Genomic DNA, 24,265 nt, shown 5'->3' on the forward strand with positions numbered 1-24,265 from the left:
GATTTTTTATGATCTGAACCTCCGTCAGCTCAGTAGTAGTTTGAGCTCCACTGTCCCAGAACGCAGCCACGATCAGACATTCCCAAAACGTGTAGGTATGTGGCCACTGCACCAGCCTGACAAACTGCACAGAGCAGACTAGGGGACCTTTTCATTTTAAAAAGTATGTATGGAGTACAATATGCTTTATGGATAAGTTTAAAGTGTATTAATTGGTGAGCTGGGTTCTTGGAAGCTAAAAACGTATTGTTCCATACATTGTCCCAATCAGGAGAAAAGCCCAGCTTTTCCATTTCATGCTCCCAAATTTTTTTAACTGGCAGAGTATTACATGCTTGTTTTAGCAAGTGACCATAGAGAGTTGAGACTGTCCCTCGTGAACAGCTGTCTGTCACCAGCCAGTCTATCAAAGGATGAGGACATACATCTGTGTCCCAAGGAACCCCATAGACAGTAAAACAGACCTTAGTCTTAAATATAGAAAATAAGAGAAATGTTCGAAGGATTTTACTGTTAAAAATATCTTTGCTTAACTGCTTCCAAATTGCGACAGGCGACCTTTGAGTCTATGTTGGTCCATGTTTTTAAGGTACTAACTTGAAAAGCCCAATAGTTAGCTTCGAATTTTTCTTATTCTTTTCTTATTCTTATTCCAGACAGAGATTGGATAATGTTTGTTGGGTTGTTTGTTCTTGTGTACAGTTTCCTAGTAACTGGAGACATTGTATTCTGGGAGATGTAGTTGTTAGTGGAAATTTTAGGGGAGGCAGACGTGCTGCAAAATTGCTATGCATATTTTTCCTTATTAATTTTCAATGTAGTGCATATTTCAGATTTTTTAACGCAATAAAACGGCAGCCACAGCTTATCTGAACCGTTGTGCGCAGCTATATTCTGAAAAAAATTAATTGTAAATATAGTTTGCAGGTTTTTATATAAATATTGTGTTTGTCGTTTTGCAGTTTGTTTAGGTTTAGTTTAATGAAAAATGAAACCTGTCATCAGAGGTTTTCTTTATGTATTTGTTTGTTGTTGTTGGGGAGTGGCCATTTTGCTTCAAAACCATTTGTCATATCACACGAGAAGATAATAAAAATGCAAATGACCCTAAAATGACATATGTACATCCCTAACACGTTTCAAGCCAGCTTTCAGTCTTCTGCTTTGATTGGGCTCTTAATTGTGTACTTAACCCAGAACTCATTCAATACCCATTAGCATTGGGCTATGCAGCCAGATAATTTGGATTCCCAAAAGATTTGTGTTGGGATTTGAATTTGAATTGCTACATTAGAGGTGGGTCTACTTTATGGAAAGCACTAAAAGCTTAGGAGCTCTTATATTTCACATGGAACTGCAAAGTCATATGTATTAAAAGTCTATTTATGGGCTATTCCATTGCCGACCGTGGGCAGGAGCTCCCAGGGGGCGGTGCAGAATTGGCCGACCACCACCCCGGGAGGGGGGGGCTTTAGGTCGGGCGGGATGTCCTCGGCTCACCGCGCACCACTGTCCCCTGCGGTCTGGCCGGGTGCCTGCGGGCTTGCTTGTAAGCCTCCCAGAGCTGCGTTGTCCTCCGAAGCTGTAGCTCTGAGGTGGCTGCATGGGGAGCCTGCAATGTGTAAAGAAGCGGGCGGCTGAAGGCACACACATCGGAAGACAGCATGTGTTCGGCTTCACCACTTCCAAGTCAGCGCAGGGGTGGTAGCGGTGAGCTGAGCCTAAAAATAATTGGACATTCTAAATTGGGAGAAAAAATTAAAAATAACTGGTGACTATTAAATTTAAAAAGTCTATTCATGCCTTTCAGAATGGAATAATACCAGAATCAACTTGGTATGTGCCTATAATTTTATACAAAGTAAAGCTGACACCAGACAGGAAAACTCATTACAGTTTGTCCTAGTGCTTGAGCCCCACACAGAAAATATTATGAGCCACCTTGACACAGAAAACAAGTATTATATTCCTAAAGGTTTGCCATCTCCACCGGTTCATCTCAGTCGTGTAAAAGCTTCAACTTGCCTCCATCCTTCTGCTGTGAAGTTTCTTTCCTCCTCCTCCTTTGCTCTGCATCACTGGCCTGGGTTGATATGGGACTGCTGTTAGAGGCCTCGTCTCATAGGAGTGTAGCTTCTTTCAGGTCATTCCCTTGAAAACATATTCTAACGCTTAATAATGCAAATAAGCATAACCTTGACAACCACAGTAACCATTGTATTTTAAGGTAAAAAGAATACAATCTCAGAAAACAAAATGTTATTTTTTAGGTGCTGAAAGAAACCACAGGGTTTTTCCAACATCCAATTGAAAGAACCTTAAAATGAACTGAAACACTAACAATTTTTTTCAAATATATTGTGGCACTGCTGGTGTACTCCTACAGGTGACAATAAAATACTCAACTGTTTAGCACTGGAGAATTGCTGGACTTTGATTAAACCACCGGATTCTGCAGAGTCAACACCCTAGTTTGAATGATTAATTTCAGTTCTGTAATAACCATGCGCAAATAATGCCTGAGGGGAAATATCGTGGGTCACGTGAATAGAAAATACTGTCTGGAAGTAGCTGCTCTGTGCATTAATGATTCAGACAATTGTTTGCATCATCAGCAATGAAGGTTCAGATGACAAAGACTTGGAGTTCGGGAGTTTTATATCAGATGATACAGACTCTGATTTATTAGGCTTCCCTGTTGTTACGCTACAATCTATATATATATATATATACACACACACACACATACATGGTTGGTGGTTGGCAGGGATAGGGTTAATTTCTGTCCCTGTCAGATACATGTGTGTGGCTGTGTTTGCACAGGTGTAATTAGCTTTTTTATTTAATTTAATTGATTGTCTGTTTAATTGTTTCATGATTTAGTTAGTGTCTCCTGCCTGTGATTAGCAGGCAGGTATTTAAACAAGGAAAAATGTTTGTTGTGGGCAGTCTTTGTGAAGACAAGAGGCTATCAGTGAGGAGAGACCTGTGTGGTTTAATAGAAAAAAGGCAGTGTGCAAACCTTTTTGTTTGTTTGTGTGTGTGTGTGTGTGTTGTAACCTGTAAAGGTATTTTGTGACTGGCAAGCAGCTTAACTGTCCAGTATGATAGTGTAGGAGAATTCACCCAAAGTTTAGTTTAGTAATCTATGTGGGAATTTTTGTTTAGATTTTTCTTTTAATTCTGTTAAATTTAAGTTGTTTAGTTTAATTTAAACAAGTGCAATCTTTTGCATATGGTGGCAGTGGAAAAAAAGCAGAAATAAAAATGGACAAAAAAGAAATGATCAAAGCAATTAATCAGGCCACAGCAGCACAGAGTCCAACCGGGTATGGAGACAAGAGTGGAGGTTGCCAGAACCGGAGGTGTTGGAGCAAGAGCTACTGCTGGAAAGAGTGCTGTGGCCTGCACCACAGCAAGAGTTGCCGCCTCCAGAGCAAGAATCGTTTGCGGTGGAGCAGCATTTGTTGCCTCCACCGCCACCCCTGTGATCCAATCCGGTGCCATACTTCCAGACACCCTGCCGGAATGCCCAGACCTCCCTGTTCTGGACCTAGTGCCCAGGTGGTGCATCATCATGCACAGTTGTTCGCATGGGCTCCTACTACACTCCCCCTGTAGATTAACAGCTTTGTTTTTTCATCCTTGTTTTTTTCTGATCTTGGTTCTGAGTAACCCTGTAGGGACACCAAAACTATCCCTTGCCTGTCACCTGACACAACCTTAATGAAGCATGTTCCAAACTCGAGATATCAATAACAACCAACAAATAAACTACCATGACCTGCTGGTATATGCACACTGTATGCATAAGTAAAAAAATAACTTTGACATACAGACACATAGACATACTACCTGTGCTACACCCAAGAGATTGTATGTCAAGTTTAGATTTCATCAACATAGAATAAGTGCTTCTATAGCTATTTGTAAAAACTAAGTGTGACATACAGGCAGAGACAAGTTTTATCATAATTGGGTAAGTGCGTCTATAGATGTAAGAATGTCAGTGTGACAGTGTGTTTACAATTACAGCTCTGATTTGAGCAGCCTTGGCGCTGATTTGGATTAAACTATTCTCATCAATCGGGGCCATGTGTTTATGCTTGTGCTGTGCTCCCAGCTGTCTCTGGACCCGTATGTAAACTAAAATGTGTGACATCAGATGTCATGTTTCCCTGGTGACCTAAATACACACAGGGCAAAAAGTATTGTAGTTCCCTGAGTTATTGGCCAATAACAAAACATATATTACACAATTGTTTTCTTTATGATTAGCTATAACCTGATGTATTAACAGTAGGGCAAGAAAAAGAGCTAAAGGCTTTCAGCCTGGTCTTGAGTAGGTTACTTTTTAGTTGGCTATAACTTGTATGGCTGGGCTTCCACTATGAACAAACCACACAGCATTAATTTACTCATTGATTATGATTATGACAAGCCATTGTATAAAGTGCCGTATAAAAAGACAGTTGGATGGATGAACAGACATACAGCCTCCTTATACCCATGAGTATGCATATTAATCTCCCAGATGCTCCTGTTGTCCTAGTCAAGAGGTATTTTCAATATATTGTATTTCATTTATTAGTTTTAAATCACTGTAACGAGGGAGGTAAGCATATGAATAATTTAACTATATGATCAATGTCCAGCAATACTGGAAAAGAAAGGGTAGATATAAAAACAAAAAGGCTTATTTGATCTCTTCTTTCTTGGACTGGGTGAAAAGCCACTCTGCCAAGAACAGAAAACAGACAAGAAATTCATATACTAAGGGTTTTGAGAAAAAGAAATACTAGCTTTATCAGGCTGCCTTTTTAACCTCAGCCAGCTAATGGCTTTAATCCAGAGGTTGCTTCAAGTCAGTACAATTGAGACCCACCCTCCCTGGGTTAAGCAATGTCATTTTCCTTTGATTTCAACCCAAGTTATGCAGAAAATAAAATTGGATCAACAACATTTGATCTGCTTATTCTCCTACAAACCTAAGGGAGTTAAACATTGAATAAAATATAGTGTGTTGTCGCACCCCCCCCCCCCCCCCCCCCCCCGTCCCCCTTTTTTTATAGTATCTATTCTTTCACACTGTAAAGAAAGTGTGGAAAATTTCTCTTATAGTTACACCTTTTAAAGAGAATACAAGTGCTACTGTAATGGCCTTATGGGGCAAATGTGAGGCATATTTCTCATAAGATCGGTACTGAATGCTAATCCAATACTGGTGTTAATCAGGGTATGTGAAACCATCTCTTTGTGTTTACTGTATTACTTTTAGGAGGAAGTGATCACATGGTATTTATCCCAGCATTTAGTGAGTATAGCATGTGCAATAAATACCTGGAGAAGATAATTTGCAATCCCATGCTGGTTCAGAAGGAGAGGGTCAGTAAAATGCTTCATTCTGTCTTGGTTTCTAAATAAATAAATAAATAAATAACTTGTCCCATGTGGATTGACAGTTTTGCTTTCAAAGCACACTGTTAATTAAACTGGAAAATTCTGCGATATTACTGTAACTAACAGCAACATGTACCGATGGCATTGTACTATTGATAGGGATATGTACGTATTTATTTATTTTAAAGTAATCCCTGTATAAAACACCCTTTCATACCTGAATATTTCACTCTATCTTATTTTAATATTACTACCTAGACCTTCACAACTGATTCTAGATGCTACCTGCAGTATGTCATGCAATACAAATGTAAGCCTTCTTGATCTCTATTCTGCTATACAGATATCTCAAGTATATATATATATATATATATATATATATATATATATATATATATATATATATATATATATATATATATATATTAGACTTTAAATAAATGCATTGCTTAAGGCATATATGTATGACTGTGGCATACAATTTAATGATGTCCATGATTAAAAAAAAGTAGCGAATCAATAGTGAATGGTCTCTGGTAAAAATAAGGAAAGATAAGACATACAAAGATTTTCAAAGCAGTGAGAGCATTGATCTTAACATCAGACTATTTAGAAGTGTCTTCTTATTAAATAGGAGAAATTCAGAAAATGGTGTTTTTTATAATGTAAGCAACCCTCCAGCAAAGATACCATGCTTTATTTGTTCATTTTTATATTTAACTTTTATTCACAAGATGTGCCATTCAAAACCAGAAAGAAACCTGGTAAAACATTTCATGAAAAACCAAACAATATTTATGTCAAACGCAGACACAAAGATAACAACTGAGCCTTTGGGGGGAGTTTATTATCCTTCCACTGTACATCACCCATGTCATTGTTTTTCATGACATATCTTATTTATAATGTCTATATGTTTATAAGGGTTAGATGGCCTACCCATCTCCTTGCTGGTTAATCTGAAAATAGTACACACTGAACATGCATGCACAGCATGAAGAGATCAATTTCAGGGCGATTTCATGAAAACTGCAGGTCAGTCTGATAGATAATGGAAGATAGAGCCTCAGGAACACACATCCACCTACTATTATGAGGTGTAAAATAAGTGTCTAAGTTCAGATCAGTGTTCCGTGTCAGTATTGATTTTCTGTACCTGTATTTTTAAATGGATTTACATTTGAGAAGAAAACTGTTGCTGGAAAGAAATGAAAGCTGATTTCTGCTATTTATTTGTTATTGAAACATTCTGAAGGCTAATAGTCTAAAAACAAAGCTTTGATCTTTAACATCTATGGAAGCCAACTGTTTTTCTTTTGTAACTTTAAATATTTTTTGTGAATTCTACACATTGTGGCTTTGGAGAGAATGTGTCTTTCATCCTCTGGGTCTATGAAATAAGTCCCAATCTAAGATAATTATTGGTTAACACAAAAAAGGCAAAATATCTTCAAACAAGTACTTCATTGTCACAATTACAGTCCTCTCTTAGATCACTGAAAAAGCCTCAGGTAACCAATGTTTTAACTATTACTGACACAGAGATTATTTGGACATCCAAGAACCATAAAAAGTACTTGTCTGAGTCCAAGAATCCAAATGCATGTCTCTGAAGAGACTGATATCTCCAGAAAAGCAATGTTTCTAAGGTCTTCCGAGAACCTGTTATTATCCTTGTCTGTCAGAACAGATGTCTTGTCTATCATAGATTCAACTTTTATATTACAAATGTCAGCAGTACATGCCAAATAAAGTAATATGAGGGAGAGTGCAGGCATTTCAAATTTTTACCAAACCCGTTCATAAACAAATGCATAATACATGAAACACAGTGAAAAACAATACATTATACATTAAATATAAGGCTAGGATGTAAAAAGAATTCTAAAACACTGTGGATGTGAGAGAAAAAAAAAGTAACAACAACACAACAGCTAATAACAGATATCAGGCTTAAAGAGCATGGAAAGCAAAAGAGAACAAGTGGGTCCTGAGAGCTGATTTAAAGCAAGTGACGGTGGGAACATCACACACCAAAGCTGGGAGAGAGTTGCAAAGAGTCAGAGCCATAAAGCTAAATGAGCATTCTCCAAGGGTGGTGCAATTTTGCTTGGGGATAACAAGCAGGTCAGAGTCAGAGGACCTCAGCTTGATATGGTACAGTATGTACTGTATATAAAGCCAGTCTTGATGAATCATTATTTGGCTCAGTACATAGATGTAATTGTAATCTAACATTTCCAGTTATCTCTTCTAGTACAAAGGGGAGCTGTTAAGAAATATGTTGCAGATGTTGACTTTGTCAAGCAAAAGAAGAAAGGCATACTTTGAACCGCTGTTGAAACAGACTGACAAGCTGGAAGTTCACAAACAAATGCAACTTATTTATCATGCAGATATTTAATAATTGTGATTATATTGGATGAAAGTGTTGCAGGAATACATACAGTGCTGCAGCACCTGACACTATTAATGACTGCTCTACAGGGTGTTCAATACAGAGAGTACATTCTGTTCTTGTTAGATATTCTGCCAATTCTGGTTTCCCATTCAAAGAAGTATTGGAGAAAATTCACTAAGATTTGCCAGAATGTCAGTTTAGGATAGTAATGCATCTGTTAGTCAAGCTGCCACTGTCATTTCCTGTCTTGATTATTGTTGCCAGGAAGATTTTTTTTTTTTTTTTTTTTATATTCACAGCTCAGATGAATCATATCTTTCTGTAGAGCAGTGCCAGTGAAATCTGCAAGGTATCTCAAATTCAACTCCTAGACAATGTATTTGGATTTACAATACAGTGTATTAAACATCAATGAATAGTCTTAGTCTGTGCCTGCAAATCTACCATGTTACTAGTTTTGAGTGGAGGTTGACCTAAATTAAGGGGGGGGGGGGGGGGGGGGGGGGGGGGCGAGGGGGGGGCTGCGAGCAGAAAAGAATGTGTGGCATCCAACAGTATACAGTAAAACCTGTCTAACCCGTCATTACATGGGACCAGAACAGTGTGCCCTATAGAGGTAGCTGCTGTAAAATGTAACATGATACCTAAATGTACAGTGCCTATAGAAAGTCTACACCCTCTTGAACTTTTTTTCACATTTTGTTGTCAGTGCCACAGAGTTTCATACATTTAAATGAGGATTTTTTTTCCACTTATCTACACACCCCTCTCCACTATGTTAAGTGGAAAAAAATTGTTATTGAGAAAAAAATTGTATATTAAAGATGCAAAACTGAAAGATCCTAATTGGATAAGTCTCCGCCCCTTGAGTTAATACTTGGTGGATGCACCTTTGGCAGCAATTACAGCTGTGAGTCTGTTGGGATAGGCCTCTACCAACTTTGCACACCTAGATTTGGCAATATTTGACCATTCTTATTTACAAAACTGTTCAAGCTCTGTCAAGTTCCTTGGGAAGTGTTGATGGACAGCAATCTTCAAGTCATGCCACAAATTTTCGATTGGATTAAGGTCGGGGCTCTGTCTGGGCCACTTAAGGACATTTACCTTTTTGTTCCTTAGCCACTCCAGTGTAGCTCTAGCTGTGTGCTTTGGGTCATTGTCATACTGAAAGGTGAACTTCTGTCCCAGTTTCAGCTTTCCTGCAAAGGGCAGTCAAGGACTTCTCTGTATTTTGCTCCATTCATTTTCCCTGCTATACTGACAAGTGCCCCAGTCCCTGATGATGAGAAACATCCCCAAAACATGATGCTGCCACCACCATGCTTCACAATAGGAATGGTGTTCTTTGGGCGATGCGCTGTGTTGGGTTTGCACCAAACATAATGCTTTGCATTTAGGCCAAAAAGTTACATTTTAGTTTTGTCTGACCACAAAACTTTTTGCCACCTAGCTACAGAATCTCCTGAGTGGTTTTTTTTTGCATACTTCAAACAGGATTCAAGGTGGACTTTCTTGAGTAATGGCTTCCTTCTTGTCACCCTACCATAAAGGCCAGATTTGTGGAGTGCTTGGGATATTATTGTGCATTGCACACTTTGACCAGTCTTGGCCATAAAAGCCTGTAGCTGTTGCAAAGCTACCATTAGCCTCTTGGTGGCCTCTCTAATAAGTCTCCTTGCTCGGTCATCCAGTTTAGATGGACGGCCTGATCTAAGCAGGTTCTTGGTGGTGCCATACACCTTCCACTTCTTAATAATCATCTTGACCATGCTCCAAGGGATATTCAAGGCCTTTTGATATTTTTTATATCCATCCCCTATGTCTTTCAACAACTTTGTCCCGGAGTTATTTTGAAAGCACCTTCATGTTCATGTTTGAGTCTTTGCTTTGAAGTGCACTACCCAGCAGAGAGAACCTACAGGAACTGCTGAATTTGTCCTGAAATCATGTGAATCACAACAATTTAACACAGGTGGAGGTCACTTAACTTGGTGTGTGATTTTGAAGGCGATTGGTTACACCTGAGCTAATTTAGGATTGCTATTACAAGGGGGGTGGCAAACCAAGCTATTTCAGTTTTTACTTTTAATTAATTTTCTACAAATTTCTAGAATATTTTTTTTCACTTGGAAGTTGTGGGGTAGGATGTGTAAATAAATGAAAAAAAAAACTATTTTAATGCATTTTAATTCCAGGCTATAAGGCAACAAAAGGTGAACATTTTGAAAGAGGGTGTAGACTTTCTATAGACACTGTATGTATGACAAATCATTTAAACATGTTGTATTACAGTACATAGAGTACTCGCCAGATATAACCTGTAATTCAATGATTTTCATTTTTAAATGTACTCTTCATTATGTAAGCAATCATTTCAGATGCACCATACCCACAGGTCATGTGCGCATTTACACAATATACTTGATTATAAAGTTAAGACTTCAGGCTGGATGGCACAGTTAGATTTGCATTGTTTTAGACAGAGCAGACTTAAAATTCCATAATAGAGAAGTTCCGGATTCTAGATGGTATCACACCATTAATTTCAATAGGGATTTTGTTGAAATCTTAAAATAAAAAGAGAGACAGGGTTTAATTTTTAAAAGTACAAACATCTATATAGGTTTGTGCCTTTTACACTTGTATAGTTGTGTTCGGTGTGCTTTGGTATTATGTAATGCCCATTTTATATTCACTTAGAAAATTGGCTTTTTTATTTCCTGGGATCTCATTGGCTAGTACCCTTGACAGGGCGTACATTAACTTTTAATAGATAACCAGGAATTAAAAATACCAATTTAAGTGCCTTTTCACCTGGACAGATATCCTTGAGCTACCTACTCATCAAATTTTAAACCACAAAACTTGATAACGTTTGGGGTTTTTTTTCGTAACAGTTGCTAATTTTCTAAGCGGAATAAGACCGTCCAGGGTGGGCGGTATTGGGAAATACTAGAACTTCCAGGGGCCATAAGGTCTTTCCTCTGCAATGTTGGGCCTCATTGCACCCTTGGGCGGTCGATAATGCCCAATATTACCCACCATGTCTGGTCTTATTGCTTACTTATATGTTGTGTTATTGTTTTTTTTTAAACCTGAATCTTCAAACATGCTGTATTAGAGCAACTCCGAAGCTGTTTTTAAAAAAGGATCAAGCTACCTAATGCAGATTGTACAATCCTATAATCCAAGCAGGTAGGCAGCATATTTTATTTAAATACCAACATTTATCCCAATTTAGCTGAGGTGCCGCATAGAATTTAGATTACACCTGCCCTCATGTCGCAGCAAGATTGACTGTTAAACTGTGTAATTATTTTTTAAGCTGCATTGCATAATTATTTTAAAAAATGCATGTCAATTGGTTAATTCAAACTCATAAATATAACATCTGTGTGCAATTGGAAACACACAGATGAATATGGTTTTGTGAACATTTGAAATTAGCAAGCAAATAATAAGCCAATATCTTGTCAGGTATGCACAGCACTGTAGATTAATTAATTTCAGGCTCTACAGTTTTTTTGTTTTTGTTTTTGTTTTTAAGTAGCAATACAGAAACACAATGCTGGTCCTGGAAAGAGTGGTGAACAGGAGTGAAGAAATGTCTTTGCAATGCAATGTATGTTTCTTATCAACTTCCCTCTTAGTATTGATACTGTACAGCAGGGGTCGACCACCTGAGTGGAACCAGGGGCTGCTATGGCGGCCCACAAAACGCATTTGGGCCGCCAGCAACAAAACTGAACAATATTTAACAGAATTATCAGGTTGTAATACCTGCACAACACCAACAAACTTACAGAAACAAACTGGCAAAAGCATGGAGTACAATTATACTGTATTTATTTTTAAAAAAATGGAAATCTTTGAACAAAGACATTACCGCTGTTCCGCTGCTATTGTCTTTTCAGTCAACAATGTTAAACCCCAAAGAATTCACAATGTAAAACCACACAGAATTCAAACAGTGCTTCACACTAATCTGTGCAACAGTAAAGATAAATAACTATTTCAATCTTAACAAATTAAAACAAACAATTTATTCAATTTGGCCAACTTAACCTCTGTCGCTCCGCTGTCTCAGCACTTCACATATGGTAACTGCATAAGCATTGATTAGGTACTTCTACGTGACGTTGGCTGCCTGCCTTGGAACTGTTGCCTAGCAACCATTGATAGACTGCCTGCTGTGTGAGAAAATCACTCTGCACAACAGCACAGAAACTGGCTGTGCAAGTGCCGAGGCGGCAGATCTAATTTGTGTTTTTTTTAAAAATGTAATACATTGATAAAGAAACTCAGAGGGGCCACCGCTTACCGACCCCTGCTGTACAGCTATGACCAAGTATATGGAAAACTACAACATGATATGTAATTCAATATGTCAATGTAACATTATTCTGCAGATTTCATTTGACTTTATGGAGCAAAATTTGTTCACTATATAGGGTGATGCTTTTGGCCATAACTGTATCTGTGGCGGCCACATCCTTTCAGATAATTGACCCTAGTTTTGGATCATGGCACCCAACAGTCACCATGGTCAAAACAATATGTACCAGGAAATGACCATTGCACCAGGCATTAATGCCTAAATAACAATAAGAAAATGCTGCTCTTTTTTTTTTTTTTTTTTTAATATATGCAATTATTATTAGGCTGTTCTCATTTGAATTTCAAACTCAATTCATCTCTTTTATCACCATAAAGTTGCATAAATCTAACATTTGTTTTTAATGTAGCTGCTGTATGTCTATATTTTACTTCTGAATTATTATCTGTAAGATCTGCATGTTTTCAATTTTAGCAATAATTGAGACAGGCACATAAGTAAAGTCACATGTTTGCATGGTGTTGAATTGACGGCAACATCATCTGCAGTCAATCTTATTGAACAACTTTACACAAAAATGGGAAACAGCTTGGGCCTACCCTGGAGAATGTGTGGTTTTCAAAGAAACACATGATTTAGCAAGCATGTCTTTTCTGTTTAATACTGTATATCTTGTTCTACTGAAACCAAGTTTTCCATGTATATGCCGCATTCCCAGATATCTGTTACATTGCACTTTCTGAGACATTTGCAGTCATTAAGAGAAGATGGGACAATTTCTCACTCCAGGAGAAAAGACCAAACAAGTACAACAATAACTGGAATCATGTTTTGCAAACAGAGATTTCATTAACCAAGTGTAGTACCAGATGATATTTTTTAAAATAATAAAAATGTTGTAAAGTGTTTGTTTCTTTCAAAAGTGGACACAATGAATGGAAGTGCAGAAGGAAGTTTAGTATTATTGTTAGCTGCAGTCACTAAGTAGCAATGGGAGTCTATGAACCCCATTGGGCAATGGACAGGAGTTGCCAGCAGTGCCCAGCACTAATTATGCCAAATGCTGCTGTGGCTTTGTAATGTTAATGTATTTGAAAGGTATAGTATAAATGTAGACCAGTTTTTGTAGTGTTCATAGAAGTCTGTATGACGTTATAAAAGAATTAACTTTCAAAAGGTATGAAAGGTAATCCAATAGAAGCAAGCCAAAAAAACAACAAAAAAAAGAGCGAGATTACTCATTGATCTTACTAGGTCTCACTGATGTCTCCCATTACAACCTCCAATGGGTCCCTATTTTGAACCAAGTGTAAAGGTAAAAGCGACTTGCTGTGAGAAATTCAACAATGCAACAAGTTTTTTTTTTTTTTTTTTTTTTTTTTTTTTTTCCTGAATTGTTAAAAAAAAAAAAAAAAAAAAAAAAAAAAATTATGAAAAAAATGCTTCAAAATAGGGACCAAAGAATTTCTGCTATGATCAAAACTGTGTTACTAGGCAATAACAAAGTAGCTGTAAATGGACAGGTTGCTTTATTTGTGCAGGAAAATGTTTTTGAAGACCATGAATGAGAATGTAGATTGTGTTTTCCAATGAAATAACCCCATAGGAGGCAGTGGGGGTTCCAGTGGTTAAAATCCAGGGCTTTTAACCAGAAGGTCACCGGTTTAAATCCCACCTCTGGCACCGACTGACTCGCAATGTGACCCTGAGTAAGTCACTTAACCTCCTTGTGCTCCATCCTGCAGATGAGATGTTATATCTAAGTCCTATTGTAAGTGACTCTGCATATAATGCACAGTTCACAGCCTACCTCTGTAAAGCACTTTGTGATGGTGGTCCACTATGAAAAGGTACTATATATTGTAGCAAAATAGGTTAACGCAGGCAGGCGCATCATACAGGGTGAGGCAATCCACACACAGGTGGAGAGCAGGCGCGAACCCAGGATCTCTAGCACTGAAGCATAGTGTGGATACCACTGTACAAAAGAGCCGGATCCTTTGCAAGGAGTGTATATCAGACTTACGTCTTTGTATGTGATTAAGTCACCTACCTGCCCTGCTGCTGCCTTCCCCCGTTCACGCTACAAAATTATATATATATATATATATAGGATATATATATATATATATATATAGATATAAGAATCCAGGATTCGACCCGAATATCTACTTTTTGAGCAGGGTTCGGATTCGGTCGCATACTCAGGATTTGGTGAAACGAATCAGAATCCTACATCTCTGCCCAGACACACATATATTTTATTATATCCCTCCAGTGTGTGTGGTTCTTCTTTAAACAACATAAATTAATCAGGTATTGAATGTAACTTTTGTATTTAATAACAAGCATTCAGTGAAAAAGGGCATTTGTTGAATTGTGTCAAGTTCTCAAACTCCCTAAATTACTGTGGGTGCACACCCTAAACATGTCACGCAGCTGCTGAATGCAACAGCACATGCAATACATCACACTTTTCATGTTATGCAGTAATACCTGTAAAATTTGTGTATGTGTGTGTGTGTATATTTTATATATATACACACACACACACACACAAACTGTGAAACATGTTCTTGAGAAATGAGTGCAGAGAAATATTTTTTGTAATTTTCCAACATTCAAGATGTTGTTAAACAATATGTTTCAATAAATACAAATTTACATTATAATGTAAATACAAGTTGAACCATTGAGAACTTAGGTGTATTAAAATAGTTTGGAACTATTTCATAGCCTATTTGTAGTGTTCCGAATTTTGTTTTTTTTAATTTATTTATTTATTTATTTATTTTTTACCGAATAAGCTTATATAAATTACAAAGGATTTCAGTTCAATACTGTCCAGTATTTTTTACTCAATAATTTTTTGGGGTTTCTTATTTTTGAGAAACGCAGCATGCAAACTGGACACATAGAGCAGTTCAGCAAATCAAACAATGTGAATGCAGATGTTGCTTGTCGAATTAGTTGTTGGATTAAAACACACCCCCACAAAATGAGCAAATGGGGCAAAAACGCAAATCCATGCCTGAATACATAAAAATCATGGTTTCAAACTTTCAAGAAAATTAAAAGACGAGGGCGAGGTGGATACACTGCGATGCAAGTGTTGACTACTCTGTGATCTATTGAGTGCACTGGAACATCAATTTAGAATTTTCAATTTGGTTAGTTATATATATATATAATTACACACATACACACTATATACATATATACACACAGTGCAGAGAAAAGTTATAGTATATAACTATATAATAGTTTGTGAAACCCTTAGGATTTTCACATATTTCAAACCTAAAATGTTATTAGATCATAAACTAAGTTCTAATAATAGATAAAGATAACCTGATTAAACAAATTACACAAAAACATGATACTTTTTCAACATTTACTTATCCAAAAAAATAATTCAACATTCAATATCCATGTGTGAAAAAAGTATGTGAACCTTTAGATTCAGTAACTGGTGGCACCCCGTTGAGCAGCAATGACTTCAACTAAGCATTTTCTGTAATGTTGGGAAGTCTTTCATCGGTTTTGAGGAATTTTGGCCCATTCCTCCTTACAGAACTGCTTCAACTCTGACATTTGAGGGCTTCCTTTGCATGTACAGCTCTCTTCAGATCCTTTCACAACATTCCGATGGGGTGACCCACTTTCGGTTCAACTTGAGCTCATGGACACATGGCCTGACATTCTCCTCTAGAATCTTCTGATACAATACAGAATTCATGGTTGTGTCAATGATGGCAAGCCATCCAGGGCCTAAGGCAGCAAAGCAGCCCCAAACCATCACACTCCCACCACGTTTGACGGTTGGGATGAGGTACTTCTGTTCGAATGCAGTGTTTGGTTTCCACCAAACAACATTTCTCATTGAGGCCAAAAAGTTTTAACTTTGACTCGTCTGCCCAGAGACCATTGTTCCAGAAGTCTTGTGGATTATCCATGTGCTCTTTGGCTTCTTGGATTCTTGTTCAGTCTTTTTCTGACAGTCGAGTCATGAACAATCACATTAGATCCTTAGATGTTACTCTGGGGTTCTTTGTGACTTCCTTGATCATTTTACAGTTTGTTCTTGGAGAGATTTTGGTAGCACAACCACTCCTGGGTAGAGTGACTGTGGTCTTGAACTTTCTCCATTTGTAGACTGTCTGACAGTGGATTGATGGAGCCCCAAGTTCTTTGAAATTGTTTTGTAACATTTTCTAGATGACATGGTTCCACACACCTGTATGGTGAAGACCAAACTCAGTTTATTATCTTTATATAGGATGGGGCCTCCCAAACACAACCCTGAAGATCTGCCGAATTATTTAAACACCTGATTCTAATCATCCCCTTACTTGAGCTGATAAAACCAGGGGTTCATTTACTTTTTCACATACCCTGAATCTTAATTACTCATTGTTTGTCTAATTCATAGATCATTTTGTTTCAAAAGACATGGAATTGGTTAATATAAACCCTACTGGATATTTAAAGAAAAGACGAAGGCTGTCGAGGTAAAACTATGGAATTTCCATAATTATCATTGGGGTTCACAAACTTTCTCGGCACTGTATGTATGTATATGTGTGTGTGTATATACACACATACATATACTCAGGGAGATTCGGGTCACTAGTGGTAATTTTGTCCTAAAGCTCTCAAATGAGGTGGGTGACACAGATTGAAACTCCAGATTAAACAAAATTTGATTAGGACAAGAATTTGGTTAAATTGTGTTAGTTTCAAATTAAAAAAAAAAAAAAATCTTATTGCGGGATATATTTCCATTCAGTAATAAAAAATACTGTTAATTATATTTAGCTACTGACAAGGGAAGCGCACAAACTATAGATCCTTTGTCAGTAGCTAAATGATAGCTAGTTATTTTTCATTCTACGGTTTCCTTGATAATTGTGTAGGATTCGGTATCCGGCGAATCTTTTGAGATGGATTAGTTATTCAGCCAAATCCTAAAAACTTGGATTCGGTGCATCCCTAATTATATAAAGAATCGGACAAAACAGGCTGGACCTGACTCAGTACTTTAATATCCTGTTTTCCATGACATCTTTCTAGTAAACATAAATACAATTTTATTATTTTTTATGGTGTTTGCAATTGCGAGTTTAGTTGGATCTAAACAAGAAAAAAAAAGTGAATTACCTATATGTATGAAGGAATTAAAAAAAAAAAAAAAAAATAGTTTTAAGGTTAAATTTTGGACTGAATTACTTTGTCGACTTGAAATTTGCTAGCTTTAAAAGCTTCAAGATGTTAAGACTGCCCAAACCCTCATTTCATAATATCATGTAACTGCCATATACATAATTACTTTTACTATATTAAAGACAAACTGTCAAATTTAAACTCGAAATTTTCCACAATTAGAAAAATATTAAAAATCAACATGCTTTCCCCAGAGGAGTAAACGGATGCCTGCTTAGTTATCAAAACAACAGTACCAAAGACACATTACTAAAAAGAAATCATTTAATATAAAATTATTCATATATTAAGAACACTTACTGGGGAAAAGGGTTGAAGTGATAAACAAGGTTGATGGACTTCTTGAAAGATTGTGCGGCTAATACAGTGACAGTCAAGCAGACATTAAACCCAAAGACGAGATCAGGGCTGGACTTTCAAACAGGCAAGCGAGAACAGTATGGGAGGTGGATAAGGATGTGTACAATGTGCGTCCCAAACCTAAGTATGCAGTCATTATTAAGTTATCCCTGCCATGGTACCATATGTGCTTGTGTGTAGCTGCTTCAATGTGTTAGTAAAGGTTCCCTCATAATGTACTGTTCCTGTTAGCATCATGCTTAAATATTTATATAAAAAAAAAAAAAAAAAAAGTTTTCTGCACCAAACTTAAATAGCAACCATAAATACTAATGCAAAACATCGTACAGTATATTCTTTAAATCATTCCTCTCGTCAAATGCTCCTTCTTATACGGAAATATTACAAATGTTACTGCAGTAAAAGTTATAAAGTCATCTAAATATTTGGTGTGCAGTTTAATGGGATTTAAACCCAAAAAACTTGGATCCACTTTCAACTCAGATTCAAAAGAGCTGTTTGCCTTTTCTTTTCATGCTTTATGTCCAATTATCAGTGCAATCTACTAAAATGCTTACTGCCCAGATCAAAGACTCTAATAAAAAATATATAATAAATAAATAAATAAAAAATAAAAAATGCCCCAAGATTCAGAATCCTCTGTTTTATAGTACCAAAGAACAATCACAAATAAATATGCTGGCAGTGGCAACTCAACATCCATTTATAAACTGGCTGTTAATTACTTGTAATAATTCTAGGTACAGTGAGTTCAACTGAAAAAAATGAAAAACATTTTAGCTGCTTCATATTATTATTTTTTTTTTAGTCAAGAAATGTGACTAGCCATAGCATGCATTAGGATGTGCCACCAAGGTCAATAATAACAACATCAAGCATTTCAAATAATGCTTTAAAAACATAAAAGCATCAAAAGCAGTCTGACCAAAATTTGTTTTCTTATTCTTGCAATTCCAGAAGAAAGGCATATAAAAATAGATCTACATTATTTATAATGAATATCTTTGCCTGTATTGATGCAAAAAACAAGCCTCAGCAAGTGGCTGAAAAAACATTGTTGTTAATAAAATACAAGTTTAAACCAGGCATGGAACATAGTATTACAGCCCCTGCAACAGGCCAGCAGGTTTTTCTGGGTCTCAGCAGCACTATGCAGTTAAAAGAAATGTACTTCCAATTACAGCTTTGATGCCTCGATGTTGAAGCTATTCACAGACATATCAATACTTGTTAAAAGCAACATTAACATTCAAAATGAAAACTGCAAAAGCCATGTAAACTTGTGACTTTAAAAAAAAAAAAAAAAAATTAAATGTACTTCACCCCAGTTTAATGTTGCTCTACACATTTACTATTTAATCCAGCAAAACTTTGCTTTGGTCCAAAAGTAGATGCTTATTTTGTGGCTTAATAACAAACTATGAATCCTCCCCACCCATCAGTTTCTTTCACTTTACTTTTCTTCTGAAATGTAAATCTATTCAAATTGTTACGCTGCATATTTTATGACAAAATTAAATGCACAGTACTATTTGCTGTTTTTAACCATAGTGTTTAGTCTAACTGCAGCCAATGCCCTTTTAAAATCTCGTTGTGGACTACAGTGCCTAATGGGTTCACATAAATACATACTCATCCTCACTGTGTTAATATAGACCCTGCTGAAAACATTAGTATTCACCTTACATTTTACAGATATTATTGTAGATCCTCCTGGCAACCCTTCAGGGAAAGATGGAAGGTGCATTTAAATGCAATGTGTACAGTATTTAAAATGAACAACATCACTAGTGTTCTTTCTCAGAGCCCTGAAAGCGCAGGATGTTGGAGGACAAAGGTTAATATATCCGACATCAAAATACTAAAAGGACATTTGAAGGCAAGGTGAAGATAGTTACAATGGGATATAATGCACCTGTCTCCAAGTTTCAGAATAACATTCCTAATTCAACAGTATAGAACTTGAGTGTTCAAATTTGCATCCGGGGCTTAAAGTTCAAGTGTTACAGAGAATGACAGAATGGTCAGTTACTGACTAATAATCTGACAGCCAAAAAAAAAAAAAAAAAAAAATCTATTTTATTTGAAGCTGCACCATTGATAGCTGCATTATGGTTCATGCATTTGTTTCCGCAATTGTATTATTTATATTTCTTTTTTAAACATTAACTTTACTGTTTCTGTAACAGACAAGTAAATACACACTGACAAAGCTACTGGACCAATCTTTGTCGGCCTTTACTGAATCCTGATTTTATTGAATATATAAATAAAATAGCCTTTCAATTTAAAAAGAAAATCCTGGGGGGGGTTAATCAGTTTTCTTCTCTGTTGAGGTTTTTTCTTCATGCTTCTCATCACTGTGCTCAGCTCCACTCTCTGGCTGCTGTTCGTCATTGCCATCCTCGAGTTCCTCCTCACTTCCCTCGTCTGTCAGTTCTTGATCTTGGCCTTCCCTCTTGAAGAGCTCTGCTTCCTCCGAGCCATCATCTGAGTTGGCTGTACAGATTCCATAGCACATGATGCTGATGACACCCAGAGGCAGACCAAAGAGAAAGCATCCAAGAAGAGGAGAGCTCTTGAAGACAGACTGGGGGGGGGATTTATATTGACATGTAAATATTTGGGCGGTTCACAAACGATGAAAACGCAGCAAATATATTGTGAATGTTACTTCTTGTACAATTACCTTGCAGCAAAGACAAACCAACATCAAGGAATTAAAAAAAAACACTGTCTTGTACTCAAAATGAAACCCTCTACTTTATTACTGTGCATGGATTTACTACAGATAACAATCATGAAAGACATTTAATGTGTTTTAGTTTCTACTTACAACTACTGTGGACTTTGCATCATAAACAACTCTTTTGATGCGCTGAAGAATGCCATCACCTCCTTGTGCCTGACAAAAAAACAATAGAATATATAATTACAAAACGACATTTACACAACTCACAAATGAAAAATAGCTTTAAAAAAACGACAACAAAATACAATAAATCTGCACCTTGTCTTGCCTAATCGGTTAAAAAAAAAAAAAATGCATACAGTGAAACATGCTAAATGGAACTGCTGTTAATGTCATGCCCTGCATATTATCGCCACATTGAAATGTCCCGGGCAGAATATAATACGAGTCAATGGAATCAAGCTCTTAATAATATCACTTTGGTTTTTATCACAAGCCACTTAATAGCAAACAAATGTATCAGTCTTACAACTCACTGGCACTCCTCTTAATACGGTTTCAAATTGTGTGCACATACATTGACTGAAATAGCTGCTCTATCAAACAAAGGAGAAATAACAATAAAAAAAGCTCTTACCAACACATTTTCTTTGCATTGGGGAATGATTGGAGGATAAAGCCCTTACACGTAAATATATATAAAGTTACTGTTCAAAGAAAAAATAAATCACTTCGGGGCTTAGGTCTGCAAGGGTGTCCTTGGCTCACCACGCACCAGCGACCCCTGTGGTCTGGCTGAGCACCTGCGGGCTTGCCCGTAAGCTGCCCAGAGCTGTGTTGTCCTCTGACGGTGTAGCTCTGAAGTGGCTGCATGGTGAGGCTGCAGTGTGAAAGGAAGCGGTCGGCTGACGCCACACGCATCGAAGGACAGCGTATGTTCGTCTTCGCCTCCCCCAGAGTCAGAGTGGGGGTGGTAGCGGTGAGCTTAGCCTAAAAATAATTGCATATTCTAAATTGGGAGACTACTAAATTTAAAAAAAAAAAGTAAAAAAATAAAATTTAAAAAAAAGGACTATACTACTGTGTACTGGGCTTCATAAAATTCACGCTAGAAAGCCAAGATCAAATATGCTATTATTTAAATACAACAAAATATGGCATGATTTAAAAAATTTGATCATGGAGCTAGATGTAAGCCTACCTCTGCTGTGCCATCTAGAACTTCGTTTAGAAACAGAACTAAGTCCTCAATGTGTTCAATAGGCTGACTTGGAAAGAAGTACTGCTGGTTGGATGTATTGAGCACAATGATTGTTGGCATAGTCACTTCACTGAAAATGAAATAAAAGGTTTTTAAAATGATATATATTACGCACACACACGATAGACATTTCTTATTAACATCTTAATGAAGGAATAATATGTACTGCCAACTCATTTCATTTGCAACAGATGCAAATCCCACTTCAAGATGTCAGCTGTGTTGGCATGGCAACATGTGGTCTCCGATCTCAATTTTCTGAATGAAAAATTGGGTAAAGCATTGCAAATTTCTCACTAAATTGTACGTTGCTTTAACATGGAATCAAAGATTGTTTAGAAAATACATCCCATATGGTTTTAGTGAAGTTTCCTTTTGTATTTTAGTCTAAAAGCAGTGCTGGTGAAACACCTGCTCACCACATATCACTGACTCTTACATGACCTAGCATGCATCAAATATGTCAACTTTAGCGAATTACTGCATGATGAATTGTATACCATAACATTAAGGTAACCACTATATTTTTGTTTACTGTTATCATATTGTGCACATTTTCTACCTGCCCATCCCTAACGCGTACTTTTATGAAAACCAACTAAATAAATGTATCTTCCAACAGCTAAATAAAAAGTTAAACTTTAAATGATACCAATAGCCATGACAAAGTTACTTAAAGTTACTAGAGTAGGGACATTGGTTTTTAAACACTAGGTCTACACCTTTAAGGAGAAAATAAACCTCCCAAAACACAAGTGCGAATGTCTGTTTAAAGATAGTAGTTAAAATCACCAGGTTACACTGGACATGTGGCTTTGCATAATATTAGAGGGCTTTTCCAGGTATTTACTTAGATTGATGTAGAGATTGATGGGTGGGGAGTTTTTCTCTTCTAAACCAACCTTATTCACAACACAAATCACACAGATGAGCATTCAAAAATAAACATAGCTGATAGTACCAAAGATTCTATTTTTCACAAAAACACAAAAAATCTTTGCGGTCATTCCAGTTCAGGTGTAACAAGGTGGGTTTCACAATCTTGAGTCAATGTATTTTTTTTTTTTTTTTGTTGATAAAAACCTTAAAACGTGCATTGAAATAATGATGTTTTTCTTTACAACATGTTTGTTTCAGAATGCATCACACGCAGACAGCTAAAAGCTGTGCAGCTTCACTATTTGCTATAAAAAGGACACATCGGGTCGCAGCCCTTTTTACTGCGCAAAGTTGTCACAGCTGTTCACATTTTAAACACAGACTGCATTCATGAAATTGGATACATTTACATTGAAGTACTGTTGATGTTCTGAGTTTGTACCTCAATACAAGATGATTAAAAAAAAAATCTAAAGCAATGCTGCTGGTACATCCATTCGCAACCAACATAGGACGCAAAAAGAAGAATTTAAAACATTATTTTGAGAGATGCTGGTGTATGACAGTGAGAGATATTTTGGGTATATTAGAACGGCAGGTGAAAGGTTTGACGCTCTGTTAAGGCTGTATGCCTTTCCAAAAAAGACGCAAGTCGCAAGATTGTAGATGAAGAACTTTTGATTTTTCGCACAGGATCAGAGACTGTCAACTCCGACCAGAAATTATGTCTGTATGAGGTATGAAGTTTTGTACTCTAAAGTAACATTTAAACTTGTCAGTGGTCAAAAGCAATAGTCTTTATATTACATTTTTGGTGTACATTTGTTGTGTATGTTGATGTAGTTAAAACTACATTATTTGGTGAACTTTCTGTAAATTCTTGTTTTGTTTGCCACACTTCACCCATGAAATGTACTACAATGACCGTGCCAAAAAGTCACATTTGTACCCTTATGCATTAAATTAGCATATCTGGGAATTCTTTGCCAGTGGCTTTATTATGGCTGTGGGTTATTGACACCACCAGGCGTATCCACATACAGTGGAAGTAAAATCTCTTTACCCTTTAAGGACCAAGCATTTTTCAGTGCGATGCTCCACCAGGACCATTACAAGACACTGTTCCACCCGAGTGATCGCAATGACATAATAAACATTTATTCTCAGGGTCTTTATAATAGTGGACACTACTCTTGATTGTTTTCTCAAAATAAATACTTATAAACAGATATTAAATTATTATCAATAATAAGGAAAAAACCATACCTGACAAAAGGTAATTCATGAAATATTATATTGTTTCTTGATATTTATATACACTGAACACTTTCCTCCATGAAATATATAGAACCAAATTCTACCGGCAAGAGCCTCGCACTGTCCCTGCAGAACTTAGATTCAGATTTTTTTTTTTATTATTAGTAGTAGTAGTCGTACTAGTCGTAGTAGAAGGGTGGGCGAACAGAGCATGTGCATATTGTCAAGTATTTACAAAATGTACTGTACTAAAAATGGACTAGATTGTTTTATGTCTAACCTAAAGTGCCAGTATTTTAGCTCAGTTTGTAGATCAGAATTTCAGAACGATCCCAAGACATTCTTTTGTACACAGTAATATTATATATAGATATATATATAATATATATATATATATATAATATATATATATATATATATATATATATCTATATATAATACATGTGTGCACAT

At 36.6% G+C, this 24,265-nt stretch overlaps 1 protein-coding gene across 9 annotated transcripts in view; it reads right to left on the reverse strand.

The window, feature by feature from the left end:
- Positions 1-1,840: 1,840 nt before the first annotated feature.
- LOC121312721 (protein disulfide-isomerase TMX3-like) overlaps positions 1,841-24,265 on the reverse strand; it is a 42,520-nt gene continuing 20,095 nt past the window's right edge. The window contains exons 14-17 of one of the 9 annotated variants that reach the window (XM_041244423.1): positions 21,617-21,746; positions 20,560-20,628; positions 5,341-5,416; positions 1,842-2,151 (exon numbers count right to left, since the gene is read on the reverse strand). In XM_041244423.1, coding sequence (XP_041100357.1) covers positions 5,387-5,416; positions 20,560-20,628; positions 21,617-21,746 — 229 coding nt within the window. In that variant the 3' untranslated portion in view covers positions 1,842-2,151; positions 5,341-5,386. Of the gene's footprint in view, positions 2,152-5,340; positions 5,417-17,293; positions 20,314-20,559; positions 20,629-21,616; positions 21,747-24,265 lie in introns of those variants that run through there. The other 8 variants (XM_041244424.1, XM_041244422.1, XM_041244426.1 and 5 more) reach the window with 8 other exon arrangements.

The sequence above is a fragment of the Polyodon spathula genome, chromosome 3, assembly GCF_017654505.1.
Source record: "Polyodon spathula isolate WHYD16114869_AA chromosome 3, ASM1765450v1, whole genome shotgun sequence".
NCBI classification, from domain to species: Eukaryota; Metazoa; Chordata; class Actinopteri; order Acipenseriformes; family Polyodontidae; genus Polyodon; species Polyodon spathula.